Below are 26,308 nucleotides of genomic sequence, written 5' to 3'. Positions count from 1 at the left end.
CCAAAGAGAACTGTGGGACTGCATCAGAGAAAGCTGTGTGGGAGAGGCGCCCAGGGTGAGAAGGGACGGCGGTCAGAAGCCGCGAGGCCCTGCAGACTGTAATAACATAAGCAGAGCCTGAAGGGTTGGGATAAGGTGGGACCCTAGTGGGAAACAGCTTCATTCTCTCTAAGGGCCCTCACTGTGCGGAGCAGGTCCAGGACCACGCTGTCAGCACTAATCAAGGACAGAACCAGAGGGCAGTTGATTAGAGGGAATGATCTGAATATTATCTGTAACATTTCTTGCCATGGAATTTGATTTGAGACCTGCCAGTAATAAGGCAGGGATAGATATTATGAATAAATACAAGCTAAAAGCAAAACAGACCTCCAAATCAAATCTTCCAGAGAAAGCAGCTAAAGCAGGGTACCAAATCAAATCTTCAGGTTTGGAGAAAGTCTGTAACAATTACAGAACAGCATCATTCACAGGGAGAAGAAGATATGGAAAGAGGTATTGGTGTGGACTTCCTAGAGGCCTGCAGCCTTTTATCTGCAGTAATAGGAGAATTTAAAACATCGGAAAGGGCTCTGGAAAGCAAGATGATAAACAATCATTTAACAGATGTTTTTAAAAGGTACCAAAATCAACATGTTTAACTGGCTAAGTCTTCCTAGTGCTGTATCTCTTTATATCACATCTTTCAGTGTGACATCATAGTCACATCATAGTCACAGTGACATCATAGTCACTGTGTTTTTGGTGCTTACATAATGGCACCCCTGTCCACTAGACAAATAATTAAAGCTCTTGAACTTAGTTGAGTCAGTCTTGATTCTCTTAGCAAGAATTAAAATCTGGCACAGAGCATACAGTATGTGCAAAGGTGCAGCGGTAGGATAAGGTAAGGAGCCAACTTATGCTGGGTGGCATTCCAAAGAGAAGGCCAAAAGGCCCTGATGTTGAGCTGTCATCTGCTTCACTGTACTGCAGTGAGAAGATACCCTTTTCATTTAAGTTGGCCCTTTTGATTTTTGTTGATTATAACCAAAGCATCCTTAGCTAACATAGCCATCAGTGATCGTAAATGTTGCTCTGGAGCCATGAGTGCTGGGATAACATAATAAAGGGCAAACTTTGTAACTCCCAATTACTCAAAATAAATTGAACAGTAGGTAAAATCTAACACATAAAAGGGAAAAAGGCAGGAAAGCTGTTTATAGGTCCCATGTGGCTGGATATTAGATGAAGAGATAGATCATTTGCAGAGTGAAGCAATGTCAAAGTCCATTCATTCTTTACATAAATATTTCTCAGAAACATCTACCTGTGCCAGGAACAGTTCCAGGTGCTAGGAATATGCAAGAAACGGGGATGGGGAGAGTTCTTGCTCTTCTAGTGCTTTTATTTTTGGACATGAACTCCAAGGAAACTCCTATCTATCTCTGTTCATTATTTGAAATAGAAGTTCCTTCTGATAAGTATGTACTTTATCCTATTTCAAAATAGATATTCAAGCCAAATGGAAATTCCTCAGGAAGGACAGATTCTTGCCTCAGTGTTGCTATGGCTTATATCTAGATCCCCATACCTTCACAGACAGGGCTTTTGGAAAAGGGCTGAACCGTAGGGGTGCAAAAGCTGACTTGCTGTCAGGTGGAGCATGGCCGGAAGAGGTAGAGCACTGAGGACTTGACCTGGAAGGGTGCATCACCCTGCCTGGCTCTTTCCTTCTCTTTCTCTGCTTCCAGCCTCCCTGATGCGATCAGTTTTCCTCGCCCGGGTACTTCCACCATGCCACTAGCCGTGCAAGAACTGCAGTGTCTGAAACTATAAGCCAAAGGAAACCTCCCCTCCTTCAAGTTATGGGTGTGGGATAGTGTGTGGCAGCTACCAGCTAAGGGACTAAGACTGTTATCCTTGCAGGTGAATGTATAGAAGTTCTCAAACATCAGGAAAATAATAGCAATGACACTGTGGGTAACTGACTAGTTAAAAATGCAGATCCTAAGAGCTTATCTCTGGAATCAGATTGAGAGAGGTCTAAGAACTTATCCTTCATATTTTTAATAAATGCCGTAAGTCAGGCATTGGACGAACCACAGCAAATGTAACCCTCCTCTGCCTGCTTTCCTCAATAAAGTATTATTGGAACACAGCCACTCCCACTTATTTACATGTTGTCTATACTTGATTTTCTGCTAAAAACAGAGCTGAACTTTTGTGACAGAGACCATATGGCCCTCAAATGCTGAAATATTTACTCTGGCTTTTATAGCAAGTTTGCCAACCCCTGCCTGAACTGATTCTCATGTAGGCTAATGTCTGTAGTGAAAGCTTCTTATACTGCCACATTTTAATGATTTAAAAGTGAAATTTTTATTTTAATATTAAAAAAAAGAAAAGTTCACACCTGGCTAAGCATATGAAACTAAATACAAACAGCATTAAGATTAGCCTTGTCAATTATACTAGCTGAAGATAAGCTTCTCTGTGTTGCTGTTTGAGCATTTTGTTTTGCTTTGCTTTGTTGTTTGCTTCTTAAAGAAACATGTTCTTAGCCAGGTATGGTAGCACACGCCTGTAATCCCAGCATTGAGGCAGGAGGATCTCTGCAAGTTTGAGACCCACCTGGGGTACATAATAAGTTCAAACCTGAACTAAATGGTGAGACCCTGTCTCAAGAAAAACAAGAAATATATTCATATTTTAAAAGTAATAGAGCACCTCTATAGTATCTGATGTAATTCCTTATAATTCTCTTTGTATGCAGTCACTTATTAAAGACAAAAGGACATATTCCGAGTGACATCACTTTACTCTCAAGGTTGATCTTACTTAAAATTCATTAGGACTACTGCATAATTAATAATATCAGTGACTTACATATAGTTTTAATTTACCCTCACTCATTTCAGCTACATAGAGGGATTCGAAATCACACATTTTTACTGTCACAGCAAACAAGATCTTTCCTGCTGTTTAGTATAGATTCCTAAAATGAATGACAGAGAAAGCCATCAGATATGTTCTTCCATGAGATCCTATTTGTGGGAACTCTTTGAATTGTTCTCATTCATGAAATACAATGTGGAACCATTAGGTTGCTACTACAGAACACCTACACAGTTTCTTCTACCTTTTTAAGCTCCTTGTGAGATGTGTCACCATTTAAAACGTGCTCTTTTTTCTTGCTAACGTGACTTCTGCACGGCCAACCCAGTTCCCCAAAATAACACTAGTGTTTCCCAGAAACATCATATACAGATATGACATTTCATATTGCTATTAGACCTATCAGATCTTTATTTGATGATGAGTAAAAGTGAGAAGTAACCCAATATGAGTGAGGAAATGTATTGCTGTTCTCCAGAAAGAAAGTGGCAGAGTAAGTTATAATTTTCTCTGTCAAGCACAAAACCAAAGAAATTCACATATACACATGTAGAGCCCAAGATAAAAATCCTCTGAGCACGTTCTCATAGGTTTTGATTTAGTCACACTGATCAGTGAAGTAAAACTAGAATTTATAAAAACCTAATGAGTGGTTATGGGGAAATACAGGTAATCATAATTATGTGAGAGTCTGAATCATTATACAGTAGGTGATTACAAGGCTTGTAGGAAAGGCATGATAACTAAGAAGCATAAATAAAAGTCCAGAATTAGTTGCCTAAGGTAATAATCATTTCATCCTTCTAAATACAAGGCTGACACTACAGAGATTTGTGTGTCTTTTAAATTTATTTTTGTATCATCTGGTTTGCACCTATGGGAATTAGTCTGGGAGAATAAAGAATGGGACAAATAACTACGTGCTACGAAATTGAAAGCAACTCAGGAATAGTTCAATGCCCAAGAAGCATAATGCTGCTTTCTCATCTTTATGGTCCCCACACATTCACTCCTATATGCATTCATTTGTGCTTGAAGTAAATATTGGTTTCTATTAGGTGGCAGGAATTTCACTAAAATTTTAAAAAAGAGATGATACAAATTCTTCTAGAGTTTATTTTCCAACCAGAAAAGACATTTTTTTGAAAAACAAGTTCTATCTCCCAATGATTTAAAGTTGTAAAAATATGAGCAAGAAAATCAAGTAGTATTGGATTATAACACAAAGAATAAAATAAGTGTTCATGTGTTCATACTGATATAAGTAGTTAAGTAAGTAGGTTAAAAAATTCTAAATAATGAATAGGGATCTCCCTTCTCAAGTAGTTTACTTTCAGTTCTTTATTATAAGCTGAGTTTTGAGACTTGCTTCAAAAAAATAGAATATAAAAGGGAGCAAACACTAACTCTGGTTTATAGCAGCACAGTTTATAATAGCTAAATCTTGGAAACAGCCCAAATTATCATCCACCGATGAAAGGATAAAAAAGGCATGATTTTTTATACAATGTAGTACTACACTGCCATAAAGAAGGATAAACTCGAGACATTTCTAGGTAAATGCAGGCACATTGAGACCATACTCTAGTGAAATAAATAGAACACATATATAATATCACATTATCTCTCTTGTGTGAGAAACTTAAAGTGTAAACAAGGACCAAAATGTATAACAGAGATTGGGAAATAGGAAGAAATTGTTCAAATGGGAAGGGGAACTAGCAAGGAGGGAAGGGGGAGTAAGCAAAGGAAAATATGAGAAAAGAAGGATATAATGGAAACAAAGCTTTTGTAAACAAGGCTGGGAGGGGGCGTTGAAGGGAAGGGAGGGAAATGGGGAAAAAGAGAAATTAAGATACATCATGTACAGGTACAAATTCCCTATGATGAACGTGATCATTATGCATATCTGAAGAGGAGATCTAGCAAACTTAACCTCAACCAGGTAATGGAGGTCAGCATCATCAGGGAGAACTCATAGTGACACGTGCCTCCTGACAGGCTCTGTGGGAAGGGACTCTTTACCCCTATGGTCTTTCTCCAAAAACTCACAACCTAATTCTATCCATGATGAAAAAAAAACCTAAATTGATGAGATTCTGCAAAATGCAATACTCTCACTCCTAAAAATCATCATGATCATAAGAATTAAAGTCTGAGAAAATTCCATGGTCTACTAGAATCTAAGGAGATATGATGCCATTATGTAACACAGTATCCTATATGGAAAATAGAAAGAAGGAAAAACAAGGAGAAAAAACCCACTGAAATTCAAATAAAGTGAGGAGTGTATCTAATAGTGTTTTACCACTGCACTGCTGTTTAAGATACGGGGTAAGAATTTAGACAGATAAGCCTGAAGTTTGTGATCACAATTAAGCTTTGGAAGTCTATTGATTTCAGAAGGAGTCAGAAAAGGAGGTTAAACAGACTTCAGATAGCCTCAGAGAACTTGGAGAACATAAACTGATGCCCAAGACCACCAGAAGAGAGGAACTGTATAAAAATTGTATAGAGTTGAGATACTAAGGTGTAACAACTCCAGCCCTAGAATGTGAATTAAGTTGACCTCGTATAGCTGAGGTTCCTTGTCATTTGCCAAAAGAATCATAAATTTCAGATAACATTCTAGGCTTCATATTTAAAAAAGTGAATATAAAGTGCTGATATTATGTGAAGAAAGACCATATTATCCAAAATGAGAGTCATGATACAAATGAACCAATAGTCAACATTAATAATGGTGTTATCCAACACAAATATTGAACACAATATATTTTGGTAAAAAAGACAAGTTTAAGACACATACCCTTGAGGTAAAAGAAAAATAGGATTATTTGAAATCTAAATGTGTCTGTAATTATTATATTAAATGAAAATATATTAAATACTATAAATTTCAAATATAAATATTTTCAGTTTGGATTACAACATGCTGCCAATACGAAACCTACTTTACACATAAGGATCATAAGTTAGAGCTAAATGAATAAAAGAGACACATTATGCAAACAACCAAAATAAAGCAAATATAGTTAAATTAGAATCATCAAGAAAAAAATTACTATTAGAGATAAAAGTGAAAATAAAGAGTTTGGAATGAAGGTAAAATAGACAAATCTATGCAGAAAACTTTTTAACATATTTCTCTCAGTAAATGATATAAATGTGGAAAACAATTTAATCACCTATTCTTAGTACATATAAATCCTTTATAATAAATGACCAGAGAATTCTTCATAAATTTGTAAGTATGAAAATGAGAGTATGTCCTTTACTCATGGTGGAACTAATCTAGAAGTTCATAATACAATGCAGAGATAAAATATCTGTGCTTTTGGCAAATAAGAATTACATTTGCGGGTCAGAGGAAAAATAATCAAATGAAATAGAAAATAATTTTAAGTGGATGATATGAAAGGTGGTAAAAATTATAATAATGCTGAGAAAAAATATGGTCTTCAATACATAGGGAAGAAAAGATAAAAATAGACAAGCAACCAATCCTTTCAGAACATTAAAAGAACTAAAAGTTAAACTGAAAGAAAAACATTAAAAGGAAATGAAAAGAGCTACAGAAATTTAAACAGAAAGAGTGCACAGTGAAGAATGGGAAATTCAAGAGAATAACGCAGTGACATAAAGGGGAATTTCAATGTTACAATAGATGTTTCTGTTGAAAATAGAAAAATAGAAATTGAAGATAAAAGGGAAAATTTTTCTAGAAAAGCCAAAATTGCCAAACGAATAATTAGATAATTTGGTCCTACAACCATTAAAAAATTGAATGTAAAAGAACAAGGGGGGCTACTAGCAACAGGAAAAGGTCCAGGGGGTAAGAAAGTCCAACAGGAAGTGTGTATACAAAGTACATTATATGTACATATGAAAGTATCAGTAAGAAAAACATGAAGTCCATACTGAAAAATCTTCCTACAAATGCCAGACCCACATAATTTCATCAGTAAGTTCTACCAAAACTATAAAGAAGAAACAACACCAAATGTTTCCAGGAATTAGAAAACAAAGAACATTGACTCTCCTGAGTGTACCTTGGTACCAACTCTACCAAGAGAATTTCTAGATAAGAAAATTATAGGCTAATCTTGTTCATGAACGCAGAAGCCAAAATGTTAAACAAATGTGCAAAGAAGGAATCTAAAATAAGATTAAAAGATAGTTCCAACCTCTTTCAACAACAGGACTCTGCAGGAGATTTTTAATTAAAATCAAAACTGAGTGGCATGTTTAGAATTACAGACTGGAAACAGCAAATACTGGCATGAAGAAGTGGAGTGACTAATACCCTGGTGTTATAGAACTACACACAGGTAAATCCACTTGGGAAAATAGTTTAAAACCAAGTATTAAATTTGACCATGTTTGTATGCTACACAATGGCAATTTATAGTGAAAATTCCCCAATGACAGCTTCATTCACAACTGGTCAAAAAATCCAGCAAGAGTAAAACGGTACATAAATGGGGATAGCGTCAGGGAGTGGATATTACACAGCGGTGAAAATAAGCACACTAAATTTACAATCAATCCCACAAACTTAACTTTAACCTGAAAGGTCATAGGAGAATGTGTACTGTAAAATGGTATTGTTAATGTGTAGCATTAAAAAAGGCAAAATGAAATTACAATAGTAGAAATCTAGATAGAGATAACCATTGGGTAAGAATGTTGGACCAGAAATTGGGAGGGGACCTTGCTTGTATAAAGTGTTGTAATACTCTGTCTTCATTTGGGAGTTAAAATGTTCATTGATCATTCTCACTAGGTGAGTTTTACTGCATTCAGAAAAATAGGTCCTGATTTCTAACAGCATTTTAAAATAAAAGAATCAGGCCAGGGAAATAGCTCAGTGGCACAGCACCTCCCTGGTAAGAGCAAGGTCGTGAGTTTGTTTTCAGTTACCAAAAAGTAAAATAAAATAAAATAAAATAAAATAAAATAAAATAAATGTGAACCTGGTATCTGAATAATACTATATACACTTTAAACAGTAGATGAGAACAGGACTCGAGGAAAGAAAAAAGATGAGAAACTGTAACAAACAATAATGCATTTATCAGGGCTGGGGGTTTAGTTCAGTGGCACAGGGCCTGCCCAGCAAGGGTGAGGTCGTGATTTTGATTCCTAATACCGGGAAAAAAAAATTCATCTATTGGAGATTAGATGCTGCAAAGTGACCACTGAAATTAAATTGCTATAACATCATTACTTAAAAGGTTCAGACAGGGGCTGGGGATTTAGCTCAGCGGCAAAGCGCCTGTCTGGCAAGCGCAAGGTCGTGAGTTTGGTTCCCGGTACCAGAGAAAAACCAAAACCAAAAAAAAAAAAAAAGGTTCAGACATATTTTTATATGACAGATATAATTTCCAGCCCATTTCTTTTTAAATGTTGAGAACAGAGGTTTCAAACACAGGCTTATAATTAATTAAAGAAAATAGATATTAAATAAGATGAACTAAGTTAAGTATAACCTTTTCCTAATTTAGTGACTCTGATTATGTTACTGAATTTCTCTGGGCCTCTGTTTTTGAATTTTTAAGGAATTTTTTTTTTTTTGGTCTTTTTTTTACTATTTTCTTTTGGGGAATTGAACTCAGGGCTTTGGGCTTGCCAGGCAGGCGCTGCGCCACTGAGCTACATCCTCAGCCCTCTTTTTTTGATATTAATGTAACTCACACCTGGGAGAAGTAAATGAGATGATCTGTATAACATATAACATAATATATTTAGCAGAATATCTAAATATAATAAGCATCCTTAAATATAAGCTAGAATAAGCATCATCATATAAAACTATTTAAACACATTTTTAGACTCCTACATTTAGTGAAATTATTTGATTCATTCAAAATTTATTACATTTGTCTAAACAAAAATAAAGAGTGGGGTTTACCCAGACAGCAATTGCATAAGCCCTTTACCCACCTCTTTCTGTACTCTATAAGCACTAAACGGATGAAGGAACACATTGCTAAAAGACTGCTCTTACTAAAATTGTTTAAATTCCATTCAATCCCCATGGTTAGCCAGCAACGACAAGTTCCTAAAATAATACATAACAAATCACATAGAGTTGTGTATTCCTTGACTATGGGACAAAAATCAAACAGGAATATATGTTCTTTCCAAATTTAAGGAAAGAAATTCTTCTAATAGTAGTACAGTGAAACTGATCTTAAAACAATTGGATGGCCCTATCCGGTTGCTGCCCTGGAGATACTGATAGGAACTGTAAGTCTTAACAAAGTGATGATTTCAGTTCAAATTCGCCAGAAGACATTGAGATGATTTTTATAAAGCACATGTTAAGTACAGTGCCAATTTACATGAATTTTATGCAATTAAAGTAGGAATCCTATTATCAGAAATCAGCTAATACTGCTGTTAACAAAGTCAGAGGCACGTATTATACCTCTAAATTACAAAATGATAGACATTTTAGAAACTCCTGGATTGTGTAAGTGCAACTTTTTGGATTTTATCTTTTTAAAAAATATAAAGAAAAATTTTAAATCCTTTAATTGTACAAGAAACACTTTAAAGTCCCCATTTTATCACTTAAATTTAGTTTAATATTATTAGTACCTACTTCTGCATGGCATAACACATTTTTATTTTAAAATTTCATTAATTTTGTAATTGTATAATATGATTAAATTATGTCAGAAAAGCTAACTTTGCATTCTAAAAACCAATCTGGTATTAGTTCACAGCACTTAACCAAATATGTAAGACTAAATTTTTTTGACAGCCAAGTCCATGAATGTCTGAGAAGTATGTGTGTGTATAGATGTACATATATACTTACACAAATATATACGCACACAAGACTTTTTGCTAGATTTCATTTGATTTTGTTATTCTTTTCCAGAGTTAATAGGCTGCCCCACAGAAAGAGTGCTAGTAATTTAATTTTCTTTCTGATTTTTGCACTGTTCCCTAGGAACCACTGTTTATTTTCCAGAGTTGATGAAACAGGTCAAGTTGCAAATGTTAGTCACAGTAGAACATCAGTTTGTTTTCACAATTTTTATGCTCAACCTATTACACAGGAGAGCATAGTAGTATTTCCTCCTCAATGTTTTATATTCAAATTCAGAAAATCCCATTCTTGTTAGATACCTGTGCATTTTGCCCACAGATGCAGCTGTTGTATACCATCATTCCACAGAATTTTGTATAATCAAGCAATTGTGCTGCCTGACACCATGCTTAGCCACGGTCAAAAGCTCTGTTGTATATCCATAATTTAATAAGGTTCAAAATTCAACAAAAGTACAAATAATTTATCAGCAATATGGCAATGGGATAGAATTATGTTATCTACTCATGTACAGCTGCAATTATTAACATCAAATATATACTTGATTTCCCAATCATTCAACTCCATCCACAGCAATGTGCAAACTCACGATTGGAACTATTTTAAGATAGGAAGAGCTATGAGATTTGGAGATTCTATAGGAGAGATGAGTGCCTTTCTGAAACACAAGGACTAGAAGATATGCTGTAAGAAAACCAAAAGCTAATTTCCCTGCACTTTAATAAGGAAATTATATGATGTAGCCCAAGGGGCACAGAACCCTCAGAGAACTCTACTCGGCTTCAGCACAGTCCCCCAAATCTACACTCACAAAATGTTAATTTGTAATTTGAATACCATGAAAATTAAATCATCACCCTAGGTAGGCTGAGTCACTGGCAAGGGAGCAAAGCTTGCAGGCTAGCGGCTATTTTCTATGGTTGCCGTTAGTCAATTACACTCAATAAAGTAAAGCTTGGTTTACCTGTTCACAAACTGCCTCTCCAGAAGACAGATGCCTCCAAAGAAGGAAAAAGCAACAAAACTGGCAGAATAAACCATTTGCGCATGCACACTACCAAAATGCTATTTCATTTATTTACTCACCATTTGCATAGAACATGTCTTTCATTCCTAACTATTTTAATATTATTTTCAGCTTTTTCCACAATTGTCTTCTCACTACAGTATCTTCCAAAAGTCATTTGGCTGGAAGGAGAAAAGTCAGTTCTTAGCATTTTTACCCCTATCTCAATTCGCTGCTAAAACTTGATAGGAAGTAACAGGTTTCAAGCACTTGGGCCAAAACAGAAGGGATCTAGGAAGCTGAGATAAGGGGTTAAAAGAAAGAGCAAGGGGAGGTGAAAAGGCCCAAAGATTCACCTAAGCAACCTGCATGTTTTGCCCAGAGGGTAACTCCTCTTCTCTGACTCATCCCAGCTTCCCAAAGCAACCTCTTGGTCAGCTGCCTGCGACAGAACTGGGTCAAGCATGTCTTGGCCAAAGTGGATGCTGACCACAGCTTTGGCCCAAGCTTGGGAAAGGAAGTCACCCACTCATGCTCAGCTCAACTCCAAAGAAACCAAAGAAACGGAGTGAGGTGCACATCTACCAAAAAAAGAAATCACAGCAGCACAGAGCATGGTCGGAACAAGGTTCCAGAGAGGAACGCTAGCCCCTCCTATGGGACCTGGAGTGTCAAAGGAGAGCCACCACCTTGGGCTCTTTCTTCTTTACTGTTCTGGGTAGAGTTTAAGAGCTTGACATTTATTAATTTAAAGTCATGGTCAGTGAAACAACAAAAGTTTTATATAGAGATATTCTTTTTTAAGCATTAGTCATGCTCTAGAAGGCTACAATAGAAGACCAAAATTTCAGTAGTGAAAACACAATAGCATTGGTTATGAACTTGGAAGTAAATACGGTCTTTGTGAGATGGTACCCATTCCTTAAAGAGGACGTTACATCTTATTTCTTTTGGAAATAATCCAAGGACATGAAGACTGTTTGTGGGTTAGTTATTACTAGTTTAATGCAATGTGACCTAAATTTTATATTTATTCCTGACATGTAGAGGTCACATAATTAGGGTGCTTTCTATAGTTTCCTAGAAACAATTCTCTTTCAGAAACATAATCCATATTTCACATACGCTCACACAAGTCACCCAGCCTCAAAGAGCTCTTTTCTTCCTCATTAGAAATGATTCTGCCTAGCTAACGTTTTCATTTTAATGCATTCTTTTGATCATTTTCTTCCACAGTCCACTGTCCACATTTTAATTACCAATACATGGGCAACGACAGGGTGATGGCCTCTTTTGATGAAACAAACCCTTCTCTTGGGCAAAATGCCAAGGATTTGTCAGCACAAAGCCACCTACTCTCGGATAGTGAGGCAGCAAATGTCACAACAAAACAAAAGTGATTCGACCTGAACATTTTTATAGAAACAACTCCATGCGTGCCCATACACAACCTCAAAGTAAGAGACAGAGAGAACATAAGTACTGTATTCCTCAGCATCAATATGTACATGGCCATGTGTATGTCCCATGAAGCTGCGCACTAGGATATCTGTGAATGGCAGAAATCTAGCTTCTTCCAAGCAGGGTAAGGCTTATCTAGTGGCAAAATGAATCAAGTTCAAAATGCTTATCACCTGAAAAATCTGTGAAGCCAGATTAAAAATACTTTTGACTAACCAACAAAATAGAGCTGTATGTAAAATTAGTAGTTTTTAATTCTCTAATGCCTCCCTAGTAATAGTTCAGTTGGTATGAAAGAAAATTGATTAGAGCAGATTTTTATAACACACAAATACAAGACTATTAAGGTCCACATGCCGATGTCACCCAATCTGTAAACACGATGGATCATTCACATAGAAATAGACAGTGGCTAATCAGAAGGAAACACTTAAAGTCTGAAGAACTAGGTGATTATTTTTTCTTAAACATATTTTGTAATTAATTTTTTGGTAATTTTTGTAATTATTTGATATCTCACAAATTTTATTTCCAAGCCAACATATTCACTGCAAAGCACTTTCCCTTTCAGTTAATGAAGCTTTTATTCTAAATCAAAAGAGCTAGGCAGCACAAATCGAGGAAAGGGCACTAAGTAGTATGCTCTACTGCCGCAGGAGAATGTAAGCAGAACTACAACTACCTCTGGGATCTGAAAAAACTGTATCCTCACTCATTAAGAAAAGGCTAAGCTGAGGAAAGGACTGTGACGGTGGAGTCTTTGACACTGTAGGAGCATCTGTGAGAAACCCTGAGACAGGCAGACTTGTATTTCCCACCAAGCTAAGATCTCAGAACTATAGGGAATTGAGCTGTGCTGCCACCTTGGTATAACATAAAACTCGAGTTTGAAGCCATCAGCGTAGCAAAATAGAGTGTGGTTACCCTTCTGCAATTCCTGAATACAACTGTATCTGCAGGGCTTTCATTTATGAGAGCCAATATATACCCTTTTAACATCAGTCAATTTATGCCGGCTATTTTAAAACTTGGAACCTAAGAGTCCTACATGGCACAATGCTCCATATTCAATTTAGAATGTGAAAAGCAATTCTGAAAAGACTTTTGCTAACAAAAAGCTTGTCAATCACCCATTTAAGTAAACAGACAAAAGGGATTGTTGCTCCCATTTCAACTACAGAAAGACAGAAGGCATAGAAAAAAATCAGAAGCTAAGTAGAGCAACCAAATCTTCTCAAATACAATGTAGCATTTCATAGCTTCATTTTTTATTTTCTTCCATCAATTGGTTATCAGACTTATGAACAAAAATCATGAATATATGTAAACTCAAAAACTAAATGTGAACTAAAAATAAAAGTGGCTCATGCAAGGTATGATGGAATGAAATTATCTTCATAAAACTTGTTCAGCTATGGTTATTTCACCGAAAACCGGTATAACAACATGGAAACAAAATGTGGGGGGTTATTTATTTAACAATATGTTATTATATTTCTTTCCCAAGGAAATCTAGAAACCTGAAATTATTTTATTAATAAGTTATATCTCTCTAGCAGGGAGAATTATATTTTGTTTCTCTTAGAACTCATTTCCTTGCTTCTTTATGTTGTCCTTTGATTTCAATATTTCCTGGATATACATGATGTGTTGAAAGTTGACACTAATTGATAATAAAGGAAGATTTCAAAACAGCAAAGAAAACACTTTCTAAAGGTGCTTTATTGCCCTCATTTATCTAATTTAGGAAAAATGAAGCGAGGAGGACCACAGAGTGCTTTTCAATAATTTATGGTGAAGACTCATCTCCTAAGTTTAGAAACATAATTTGTGACCCAACTGGGCTGTGAATCTACTTATGTAATGAGATGGTTGGTTACATCCCCAACCCAGTCCATTCTCCTTACACCCTTCTGAGTACATGACAGATTTTGTGCTTTGTTCCATCTTTGGGGAAATGACTTAAAAAAAAAATTCTGTATACTATCTTTTTAAAAATTTGATTATTAAAACATATAGAACTGTCTGGCAGGTCATCGTTATAAGCATACTTCCTTTCCGAATTTGGAGAAGAGATGAAGAAACAAGTATTAATAAAATCTTTTTTCATTTCATTTAAAGGTTTAAATCACACAGTATTTTTTATTGTATAATGGAATAAATGACCTGACTAAACTTTCACAAAATCGGGAAAAGTGGTCAACGATGCCAACTCCATAAATATTTCTAGTTTAAATTTCACAAGATTCATTGAGTTACACTTAAGAATTTTAAAAAGCTGTTTTAAAATATATCTTGAATTTAAAGCAAAAATGAATCATTTTATTTGTATGACTACACATAAGCTATGAAATATTCACTTTCTTAGAACAAAGGAGAAGAGATTGGGTCTTTGTACACTCTTAACATTCATGTCCCTGATTCTGTTCTATTATCCAAATATTGGGCTTTGAATGAAGCAAGTAAACATTCACTTGAAAAAGGAAAAACCCAGACAACAAACAGCTGTGAATTATGTATGACCTGTGTGCCCAAGCACAAGGAACTAGAAATCAGCTGAGAAAAAGTAAATTCGGATGGCATCCTCCTCCATCTTTAGGTAAAGAAAACTTTCATTGTTAATATTTGTTGTTAGCAAGAATCAAGCTCCACAATAAAAATTATGTTATGCTGTTCTACTTTATACAGTTACAGGAAAATGATTATATTTAACCCAGTAATGAGAACACAGAATTTTTAAATAAAATCTGTACAATTAGTTAATTATCAAGTGCCACTTTTTTAGGATGAATGCTGAAAATAATAGCTGCATAATATAATAGAGGACAATTTTGTTTAATTAGAAAACTAATACAGCGAGTTTCTTGTTATTAAAAATTTTATTTTGTCTTATAATGATATATATTTTCAACTGTTGTCAAGGATATATTATGTTGGACTCAAAGTAACACAGGAAAGGCAGAGAATAGAAGCCTCTGTGTTTAGAACTGAATTCCAACCCTTTGCATAGCTGATTAACAAATTTAAACTATATCAGCCCTAAGTGGAAAATGGAAGCAATTCTTGACCTATGTATATTAACAAATAAATTATCAGAAAATATAACTCAAATTTCAAAGTGTTGTTCAGATATAAAATGCTATTATACGCTTTTCTAAAGCTTTCATCTCAAAACTGGAGGGACCTACCTAAAATTAAAAGGTTAATTACATTGCCTAAAGGAACTATAATTTATTGAGTTATTAATTTAAATATTTTTGAGCTCAAAATGTCTGATTTTTGTAAATCTCTTGAATTCTTTATAAGTTTAATAATTTTGTTAGAGTAATCCGAGATCTTTTTTCCAGTATCTAAAATGACTTTTAAATCCATAATTAGCACTTTAGAAAATTTAATTAATTCTATAATTACTAATTTAGTTAATTATACTTTCTACATATACTTGTTTTCATGGTAGATTATGAGGCTCTCAGTGCAAAACCTAACTTCCAGAATATTTTGGTATTTGTTAAATATTTCTGCAACTGAATTTAAAAGGAATAATCTCCCCTATTTATTCAAGTCTTACAAGTCTCTTTACTTCTGCAGACAGGCAGATTTTACTTAAAACCGGGACTCTGGTTTTCATCCATAGTTTACTTGGGCAAGTGTACTGTCCAAAGTATACCTTACTCATAAATGTTGATGATTTAATCCAAATTATTGATGCACAGTAACAGATACCTTATCTGTCATATTAAGAGAAAAAAGTATGGAAAATAATACATGAAGAAAATTATTTTTAAAATAATTCATGATACTATATAATGACCAGGGACTAATCTAAACAGATAAGGACAAAACTATGGTCAACCAATAAGATTACAAGTATAATTGTTGAGGCAAAATTGTTTTTTGTCTCACCTCATGCTCACCTAGCTAATTCCCATGTTTTCCACCTTGGACCCGCCTCACCTGGTGGATTTGCTCTAAAAAAATCCGTAGAAAAGAGGTTCCTGGGCAACCCACTCGGGCCCCTCTTCTGCCCCTCTCTCACACAGAAGCGTTCCTTCCCTCAGTCAATCTATTCTGCTTTTAAATAAATAAATAGATAGATAGATAGATAGATAGATAAGGAAACTTAAAACTTTTAGGATTGGCCAATGTGCAGACTTGGGCCACCACAACCTCCCAGTCACTAATTTAGAGCTGGGAAAACATCACCAAGCTGTAGCCTCTGTTTAACCACACTCCAGGCATCTGCTGGCAGGGCTGTGAATGAGACACCCATTCAGGGGCGTCCAACCTGAGGCCCACCCTTTTCTGGTTGCTGCTGTTTTTGAGTAAAAAGAAATTGTCTTGGATGGCATACAAAAACGTGTAGCATAGTTAGTGTATAAGTAACAAAACTTCCTTTAATTTTTTTAATAATAAAAACAAAGGGCTGGACACAGGTTGGACACACTGCTTAGACTATCATGGGGCTGTAGCAGCCTATTAAGGCATACTCTTAATGTACTAAACTAAACGGACTTTAGCTCCAGGACTGACACATTTCCTTTTATGGACATGCACACTGGCTTCTGAGCATTTGCCCTTGTCACACCTAAAAGTAGTTTAATGTTAGAACTAACCTAATGTGAGAAATGCAAAAGAAGCAGGTGACTACCCTGAGCAAATAAAAAGCCAAGGCAAATTCCAGTTTTGGGAGACTACAAAAGGCAATTTTTATCCTAGCCAGATGATTAGAGAAGTTCCTAAAGAAAATGGTGATGAGAAGATCTAAATTCACTCAAGGAATACTCCATAACCTGTTTTGTAAAAAGCATCACAGTAATAAGAAAAATGAAAACAAGGCAAACTCTGTTGGGAACCAAGGATACACTTCAGGGAGTTTCCCTGATAAAGAGGCCAAGCTTGCTTAACACATGCCCACGTTTATGTTATATTGAGGTCGCTTAGGTCTCCCAATTGCTCACACGCTCTTCTCTCTACACACATAAATGGCTGGCCCGAGGTTCCCACAAAGTACTCTAGACAAATCCGGGCCATATTCCATCTTGTTCACTTGCACTTCTTGTCAGCATGGGGTTCTTCCAAGATTCATCTCTAGGGGCTGGGGATTTAGCTCAGCAGCACAGTACCTGCCTGGCAAGCACAAGGTCATGAGTTCGATTCCCAGCACCGGAAAAAACAAAAAACAAAACAAAAAAAAAAAACCAAGATTCATCTGTGACATTTCTAGCTGTGTTCTAAGATAGATGTATGGATCTATCCCATTACTGCTACTTCTACTTTATACTCTGTCCACGTTTTTTTGCTAATGCTGGCGTGTTCCCGCTCTGGCAAGATTGCTCATGATCTGATTCTCAGGGTACTGTAAATACAACTACTTTGGGTCAGACCAGCACTCAGGTCATTGCCTGATGCTCCAGCCGAACCCCACCTCAATCTACACTCTTAGCTTGCTGACTTGGTACAGAGCCACTCACCCACCGCCACTGCCAGCTTAAGACCGCTGACGTGCCGACGCTGACCCTGTGTTTCAGATGGATCCCACGGCAGTTACCTGGGACATATACTTTTGTGCGATATCTCTTTTAGGTCCCACACAGCTTTTAACAACTAGGATACGCGTGTACTGTAAGGATAGCTGGACTGAAACAGATGGAAAAGAAATTGCCGTGCTGTCCCCAGATCTACAGCAGCCCCACCCCCTGCCATGTTTAGGTTCCCCGATCCCAGGTCACTAAACTAAACTCCTTTCTTTAGATGAATTCTTCCCCAAGAGCCACAAAGTCCTTCTCAAATGCACCTTCTGTTCTCTAAGCCTCTCTAACCAGCCTTGGAAAGGGGGAATAAAGACTAAAAATTCTCCTGCCACTGAAAGCAACTTTTGGAGACAGTCTTCAATTTGCCAAAGCAAAGATTTCCATCACTATCAGCGGTACCAGTCTTCCATGTTTAAAACAATGGCAAGATCAATGAATAAATATTGAAGCGTAGGAGTTCAGTCAGTAGCCATCGGTATAGACGTAACAATCAAAGTCAAGCACTTTAGCTTCAGTTAACGTTTCACAATATTCTTGTTGACTTTTTTGGTTACATATCCTAGGCAATCAGAATTCGAGGGGTTTCCAGAAACTAATCCACTCCATGAAAAGATTGAAAAGACCAATATTTTTCAGGCACTGCCTCAGTTTGATCCTCTTCACTTTTCCAGTAAATGGCCATTCAGCCTCCCTTGAATGTTTATAACAAAAAGAACACATTCCTGTGAGATGCTTGTTGCATTTGTTAACATCTTCGTTAAAAAGCTTTTCCTCTACTGGAAAAAACATATCCCCCTAAACAGTGAAATAGTAAATATTATGTTGGTACTTGAATCAATAAAATATTTCTAACTGAAAATACCTAATGTCACTACAAATAACAGAATGATAGGTGAAACAGGTGACAAAGATGATTATAATTTCGCTGCATAGGAAAAACTTAGGTGTGTATTGGAAGTATAAATTGGAGATTTTTATTACCTCAGATGTTATAAAAGGCCATTAATGCATTTAAATTTCACAACAAACCATGGGGAGGGAGACAAGAGGGAAAATGCTTTCTCAAAATTGGACTAAACATAAAAATAAATAGATGTTAGTTATCGTGAACAAATGTTGGGTTATTTTCACAACTCTGAGTTTCTTATAATACATACAAAAGGAATTAAATGTCTTGAAATTTTGTTTGTTTGTGGGGGTAGGACGGGGCAGAAAAGCTTTTAGCTGTAGTATTATTAGAGTGCTACACATATAAAAAGTAGGCAAACCACAGTTATAGATCTTACCTGAACACAGGTAAATACACCAAAGACACCAGTGGGTCAAGGGAAAGCAATGCTTAGAGAATCACAGCAACACCTGTTGGCCTTCTCAGTCACTATTTCCTCGAAGTAGTTACTACAGTACTAGCCAAACTTCTAATGCCACAGGTTAGCTTTGTCTGCTTGTTTTGTGCATACAGGGGATTGAATATGGGAAGCCCTGAGCTACCATCCCCAACCTTTTAAAAAATCTTTTACATTTTAAAACACGATCTTGGGCCTGGAAATTTAGCTCAGCAGCACAGCGCCTGCCTGGCAAGTGCAAGGTCGTGAGTTCGATTCCCGGTACCAGAAAAAAAAAAAAAAAGCTCAGAAACACGGTCTAGCTAAGTTTTACACATTAGCCTTAAATTTGTGATCCTCCTGTCTCAGCCTCCCAACTACCCAGGATTACTTGCATGTACCACTATGCTAACCTCTGCCTGTTTTGACTTGTTTTGGTTTTTGGGTTTTCTGAGACAGGGTTTCACTATGTAGTCCAGGCTGGCCTTGAACTCACTATGTAGCCCAGGCTAACCTCGAACTCATGACGACCTTCCTGCTTCAGTCTTCCAAGTGTTGGAATTACAGGTGTGCACCACCATGCCTGGGTTTCTGCATTTTTTTTTACAGCTATATAAGAATTAATCCATATGGTGGGCACTCTTATGTCTGGTTTCTTTCTTTCAACATGGCATTTGAAGCTAGTATTATTTCATGTAAAAATAGTCCATGGTTTTCATCGCTGTATAGTATTCCCCTCTATGTCTACATCATAATTTACTCATTTTAATTTTGAGCCACAGTGGGTTGTTTATATGTTTTTACTATTATGAATAAACTTCTGTAAATATTCATGTACATGTGATTTGGGTAAACAAATTTTGAAGCATATACCATTTCTACTGTGCATATATCTAAAGGTGTATGCTGGGCCATAAGCTATAAGTGTGTTCAGCTTTAGAATAAAGTGGTGTGGGATTAATTTTACAAGCAAAAGAGGCAAGACTTCATAACACGTCTTCGGTTCTGCAGAAATATTTGAAAACTTTATCAGTTTCCCAGGAGCTTTTCTTATTGCTCTGACAGGCAAATTATTCTTTTTCGCTTCCCCAACCCCCAATTTCTGTTAAATATCTACCGTGCCACAAATCTTGTAGCTTTTACCTTATTGAACTATCAACAGGTCAAAGTCAGCCAGAATTTCAGTTTTTCTCTCTAAATTGTTTTCTTATGTTTCTTTCAGTAAGTTAATAAAATCCTGAACATTCCCCCCAAAACATAAGTAGACTTTGCAAATCTCTTTGCCTTATACTTGCAATATATTTTTGGAAAAAGTCCTTTTCAGGTTGTATGCAAGAATCAACAGGAGACTGACCAAGAAAGAAACTGAAGAAATGGGTCAGTTAAAAAAGTAGTGTTAAGAAAACTATTTGAGTGGAAAGAATTGTTATTTCCAATTCAAATTACCATGAAACAGTTCTAATAACCCTTTCTTCCCTAGAAGAACTAATTACAGTTAGAAGTTTGAGTATTCAACTAATTTGAATACAGCTATACATACACAAAATCTTAAAAGAAAAGAAATAAAGCTACTGTAGTTTTTGGTAGTCAAATCAAAGGTTATACTATTTCCTTTTAATAGTCTAATTTTGTACAAAAACTGTTAGCACAAAAAAATGAAAGATTAAACTAAAATTGAACAGACTGCCTTTTAATATCTACTCCTTGATCTTAATTTTGCCGTATGTGGCAACCCAGAATAAGTTGTTTTCCACATGAAAATTCTTGAAATATTTTATAACAGAGTTGTCTTTTTTTCACAGGATAAATGTCTCCAAACCCTCCCAAAATTCTTTTTGACATTTGCAAAGGGTTTTAGGGACCTCTGGAATTTGACCATTCTTTGCATGAGTGGAGTTTCCAAGCAATACAACTGTAGATTTAATAAAAGTTATGCTGTGTTTTTAGGTATATATGAGGTTAACTATACAGTTCTTGCTGCAGTATCCAGTCTGGATAATAAAGCATGGTTCATAAGACAAACGCACATATACCCAATTTTAATGAAAACAATCTTATTTAAAATTGCAAAACTGACAGCATTACTCTGATGTTTAGATTCATGCATTTCAAATCCTAGGCTACACATGCATAAAATGAGCGATGGACCTGGCTATATGTCTATCTTCCCCTCTACACTGACCAAAAAGACAAATGGTTTCACAATACAGGTTCAACAAGACACGTCTTCATCACTTCTACTTTACATGCGACTTACAATTATCAGTATTTATTTTTACTTCTGGATTTTTTTTTAAAAAGCAGTAAAAAGAGATTAATTTAGACATCATCATTTTGGCAAGGGGAATAGAAATGTTTCTATAAAATATAGGAATCATACTAAAATAAACACTATGAAGTATTTTTCTTCTCCTAGAGTTTATTTTAGGTGTCAACATATTTCATCATAAATCATTTTAGCCTCTTGCCTATTTTTATTTGCACACCACTGACTCATATCCAGATTTAAATTCTTTAAAAGGTCCTACTAGGGTCACTAAACACTTCCATTATTTTAAATACACCAGTAATTATATACTATTTTTAAAGTAGAGAATTTATCAACATGAAAATTATTTGTCTATATTGTTGTTATTTTGTTATTGTTTTTTAAAATTCTCTTTAAAGTAAAAAAGAAAGAAAATTCAGTATTTATTCAAATATTCAGAGCATATTTTAAATAGAAACCTCATATGGTAACAGGCATTCCATGATTAATATATTCACAGGTAGTCACTGGGAATTCTTATTGCAATACAGAAAAAAATACAGTATCAGGAAAAAGCTTGGTCATGTTGTACATACATCATGGAAAATGTGCAATTGTTAACATATACTGAGAGGATTTGTAGCTTTTAACATAGAAGGCTGTCCTGTACATATCACTCACTTCTAAAAAACATCCTGCAAAAACACACACAAATATGATCCAAACACACATATACAACACAGAGAAGCACATCTCCAAATACACAGCAAAAGGACTGAATGAACCTTATTAACAGTGATTTCCACCAAGAAATTGGAAACAGAGGCATAAAGGGAGCTTTAGGTTTTTTTAAAAAAAAAATCACTCATAAGATGATATCGTAAATAATTAACACATTATTTTGTAATTTTAATTTAAAAGCCTAAAATGTTTACACATAGCTTACATGAGGAATGGACTTAAAGATCTGAAGCAAAAATATATTCCAAAACTTTTCTCCTTTTTTTCAAGTTTGTTATATCTATGCTAAACATATTTTCTTTTTAAAACCCTCGCCTAGTCATATGAACTAGAGACCAGTGTTGATGAATGGCTGGATTTAAAGCAGTGACATCATGCACACCAACCTAGAAAAACCATGAACAGAATCAGAATATGACAATAAACTATTTTTGGCCATCTTCTGAATTCCAAATTAGATACAGTCCTCTAACTTTAGTGTAAGCTCTGTGTATGTGTGTGTGTGTGTGTGTGTGTGTGTGTGCGCGCGCGCGCGTGTCGGGGAGTAAGGAAGCCAACAAAGGGTAGTGTTTGTCCCACTGAATTTAAATGTCTCTGCATATTATCCTCTTGGTTGGCCAGATTACAGAGGCCTTTGCCAGCCCTACTCTCTTTAAATAGAGACCTACACTAGTTAAATAGAGTTTACTTGTTCCAGAGTAAGAGTTTTCTTTCTTTGCAAATTTTGTTCTTTAAGGAACAATAAGACTCTGTCCCATTAGCAGCTCCTGGACGTACCAACATGTGCCTGACCTGTAAGCAGATTTTGCTTCCGAAGATTAAATTAAAATCTTGTTTGTTTTTATTTCCAGCACCTAATGAAAAAGTCAAATCATTTTCAGGATACTTCCATCAACTATCTTCTTGGCCCACTGAACTAACCTTGCATAAAAGGAGGTATTTGATTCAGGCAAGCTGAAGTTTCAAAACAATGCCTGAACTGCTGTCTGTAAACAGTTCTGCTCCAGAGCATTTGGAAACAGACAGGCCTCATTATACTATACGGAATAATTATTGGCACTGATGAACAGTACTGGGCTTAAATTTTTCTTACAATGGCTTAGAAATTTTGTGGACATTAACTCTTTATCATAAACATGTCTTTCAGTAATGACAGATGCAGTCGGAAACAAAGCTATAGGAAACACCTGGTCTCTCTATATTTTAGCATTAATTTTCTGTACCATAACAACCTAAAGAAATTGTTTGGCAAGCAGAAAATTAGCAACCTTTCAATATTTAAAGCTGATCAATGCCATCTTACAGAAAATACTGTAAATATAAAAACAATTGCATAACTCACGCAAAAAAATAGCCTGAACTGGAAAACAAGGAAGTAGTCCTCAAAAAAGTTAAAATAACTCCGTGTAATTAGATTTATATTACTACTTAAGGAAAGTTGTGACTTGAGCTAATAGAATTAATTTTACCTACACGATTACTGAAAGCTGATTACAGCTGATTATATACATAATCTGTTGCCATGGTATGATTACTGTCTTAAGAAAATGCATAATTCATTTTTCTGCAGCTGTGAATTCTTTTATCACTGATAGTGAATGCAGCCGCCTGCTTTTCTGCATGTATCTCCAACAGGATCAGACCTTCTTGGATTACAGAATGAGCAGGTTTGGGCATAATTGGAGAAAATCACATGTACCTAACAAGGCTGGGTCTCAGTCTCCCATCAACTTGTATCTTCTGGGGAAATTTAGGTAGTAAAGTATGAGATGGGAACTCTAAGATTTTTTACTCTTAGAACATACAACCTGAAAGTAGAGGTCAGGTTACAACAAAAGAGTATGGATTATCCTTGATGGTAATGAGAAAAAAGGGGATAGTCAACTCCGCTTAGAAAAAAAAAGTGACAATTAAACTGTGTTATCTTTCACCCAGTGGGAACAATTTAAATCCTGGTGCTAAATATTTAACAACATCACAGCTGGCACTATTTTAGATGTGTACACATTTTTTCCTTTGTCGGGCTGTAGTATAAAGAACCATGAACCTCCTAGGTAAAAGGAGTTTCTGGTAAAGTCAAATAACCAGACTCCTTTGTAACTGAGAGATCATCACCTTATCTCGCGTGCTTCAATAAATGAATATACTTGGAAATAGCAACTTCAGTGAATAAAACACCGTGATCAAGCTTTCTCCTGTTCTTTACAAGAATATGCTATTGAATATGAAGAAGACGTATGGATGTGGCTACGCAGAGACTGTCATCATTACTGTTACTGATAATAAGCCACTAAGTTTATTAATCGTGCACAGTATGTAGCTTTACTTCTCCAGATACATGGCTATTTTATGTGTGTGCATAATGCGTGTATGTATATGTCTAGATATGCACACAGAACATATTTTGTGTGAGTGTACAAATTCAGACTGTTGTTCAAAATATATCTAAGTGCTCGAATGCTATTCTAAAAGGGTGTTACTCTATGTGTTAGTATAAGTATAACCCAAATATATACAATACATGTGATTATGTGTGTGCCCTGTTGAATGCTTTACTAATATTCACCTTCAGGGATATTATTAAAAGCGTATAGTATGTCCCTTACAATGGATCACAACAAGCACTTGGAAAAACAAGATTAGAAAGCATTCATCCTTACTATCACCAGTGCTTAGTTCCTGTTTATTTAACTCTGTTTCCATCTATAAGACTTATGTATCTGTTTCCTCAACCAATTTCCAATCTGGTACTTACCAGAGAGGTGAGGCTGTTTACCCAACAGTCTTCAGTTTAGTTTTCTGTCAAAAATAGTACACTAAATTTTTTCTCTAATGATTTTTCAAAGTACATCAAAATTAGTGCTAAGGTATAATTTATATTATCCCTATCAAAATGTATAACCAAAACAAAAAAGAATTTTCCTCAGAAATAAGCTCATTAAACCAGTGTAGGCAAAAACAGGACCTCATTATTCCTACCTAGCTTTTCTGTAATTACAGTATTAAAACTCTACCTCAGATCTAAGGCAGAGGGTTTGCATAAGGGAACTTCCTTTCTGTCTCTGATACCCTAGCACATCAGCCTGCCACTGAGCTATATTAGTTCAGGTAAATAAGTCAGACATTAGCAATCAATCAGGTATCAGCCTGCATGTCTTCGCCTCCACTATAGCTAAATCCCCAAATATATCCCCTTGTGGATTTTCACCACACATCGAAGTCACCTTCCCTGATTGGAACCTGTATATTTGTGGCTGGGATGGGGCTAAATGAGCCTCCAGAGGAACAGTCAAACCAGCTGCTAATTAACCAGGCACTGTCTTGACTATCAAACCACTGAAAACCCCAGAGAGAAGAAAAAATATGGCTTTTCCATGGCATACAGCATGAATTATAAATAGACATTGCAAAGTAGTAGGATGGTGTACACCCTTTCTATTCTAAAAAATCCAAGTCTGTTACAGACAGAGATCAACTCAGATTACTCTGAGAATGTCTGCAGGATTTCAGATAAGGTAGGTGCTTATGTTTTCATTGAAAATCCAACTAATTGTGGGCCCCTCAAACAGAGTGAATGCATTAAGCAAAAGGGGAGGGAAGAGGGAACAAGACCACTCTCCTCTGCTTCCTCTCCACTGCTTGAACACCCACAAGGTAAAGGAGGCTGGACTCAATCAGTGCAGTTTCCGCCCATGGTCTGCGAGCTCCAAGGCAGCGATGTCATGGCGGGAGGGAATGCCGGGCAAAGCTGTATAGTCAGAGGCTGCTAGGAAGCAGAGCAGGTGAAAAGTGCCACAGTGGAAGGGGTGAGGGAGCAGACGCAGACCCAAAGGCCACCCAGACACACACGGAAGTGCGCTCCACCAATCCCCACGGTGGGTCCCAAAGCCAATTAGGTTGAAACTCTGCCCTAATTGTCACAAAATATACACAGATAATATGGACTACAGTTGTAGCAAAGTGAATCCAGCGATTTGGGTTTAACGTGTACTTAGTCAGAGCTGCTGTTTCACATTACTTATTTCCAAGCATTAAGATGAATCTTAAGGCTACAGCAAGTAATGTACTGTGTAAGGGTGATGAAAGCAACAAAGAAAAAAATTCACAGTTCTTTCCACTTACTCCCCACAGCTAACGCAGAGGTAGAAAATGTTAAATTCTTTTTTTTTTTTTTTTTTTTTTTTTTGAGGCAGGGTCTCAGTATGCAGTCCAGGCTGGACCTGAGCTCACTTTGTCGCCCAGGCAAGCCTTGAACTCACAATGATCCTCCTGTCT

The 26,308-nt window shown here is 36.1% G+C and overlaps 1 protein-coding gene across 5 annotated transcripts in view; it reads right to left on the bottom strand.

Annotated features, from left to right (window-relative positions):
* The window catches only part of Hdac9 (histone deacetylase 9), an 885,718-nt gene that overhangs the window by 518,687 nt on the left and 340,723 nt on the right, over positions 1 to 26,308 (bottom strand). The window contains exon 1 of one of the 5 annotated variants that reach the window (XM_005377351.2): positions 10,808 to 10,896. The exons of 1 other annotated variant lie outside the window; for it this stretch is intronic. In XM_005377351.2, the coding sequence (XP_005377408.1) occupies positions 10,808 to 10,832 (25 nt within the window). In that variant the 5' untranslated portion in view covers positions 10,833 to 10,896. Of the gene's footprint in view, positions 1 to 10,807; positions 10,897 to 26,308 lie in introns of those variants that run through there. 3 more of the 5 variants (XM_005377350.2, XM_013510571.1, XM_005377345.2) reach the window with 3 other exon arrangements.

The sequence above is a fragment of the Chinchilla lanigera genome, unplaced genomic scaffold (assembly GCF_000276665.1).
Source record: "Chinchilla lanigera isolate Chin_1 unplaced genomic scaffold, ChiLan1.0 scaffold00009, whole genome shotgun sequence".
NCBI classification, from domain to species: Eukaryota; Metazoa; Chordata; class Mammalia; order Rodentia; family Chinchillidae; genus Chinchilla; species Chinchilla lanigera.
The sequence above is the reverse complement of the archived record's forward strand: the minus strand, read 5'-3'. Positions and strand labels throughout refer to the sequence as shown.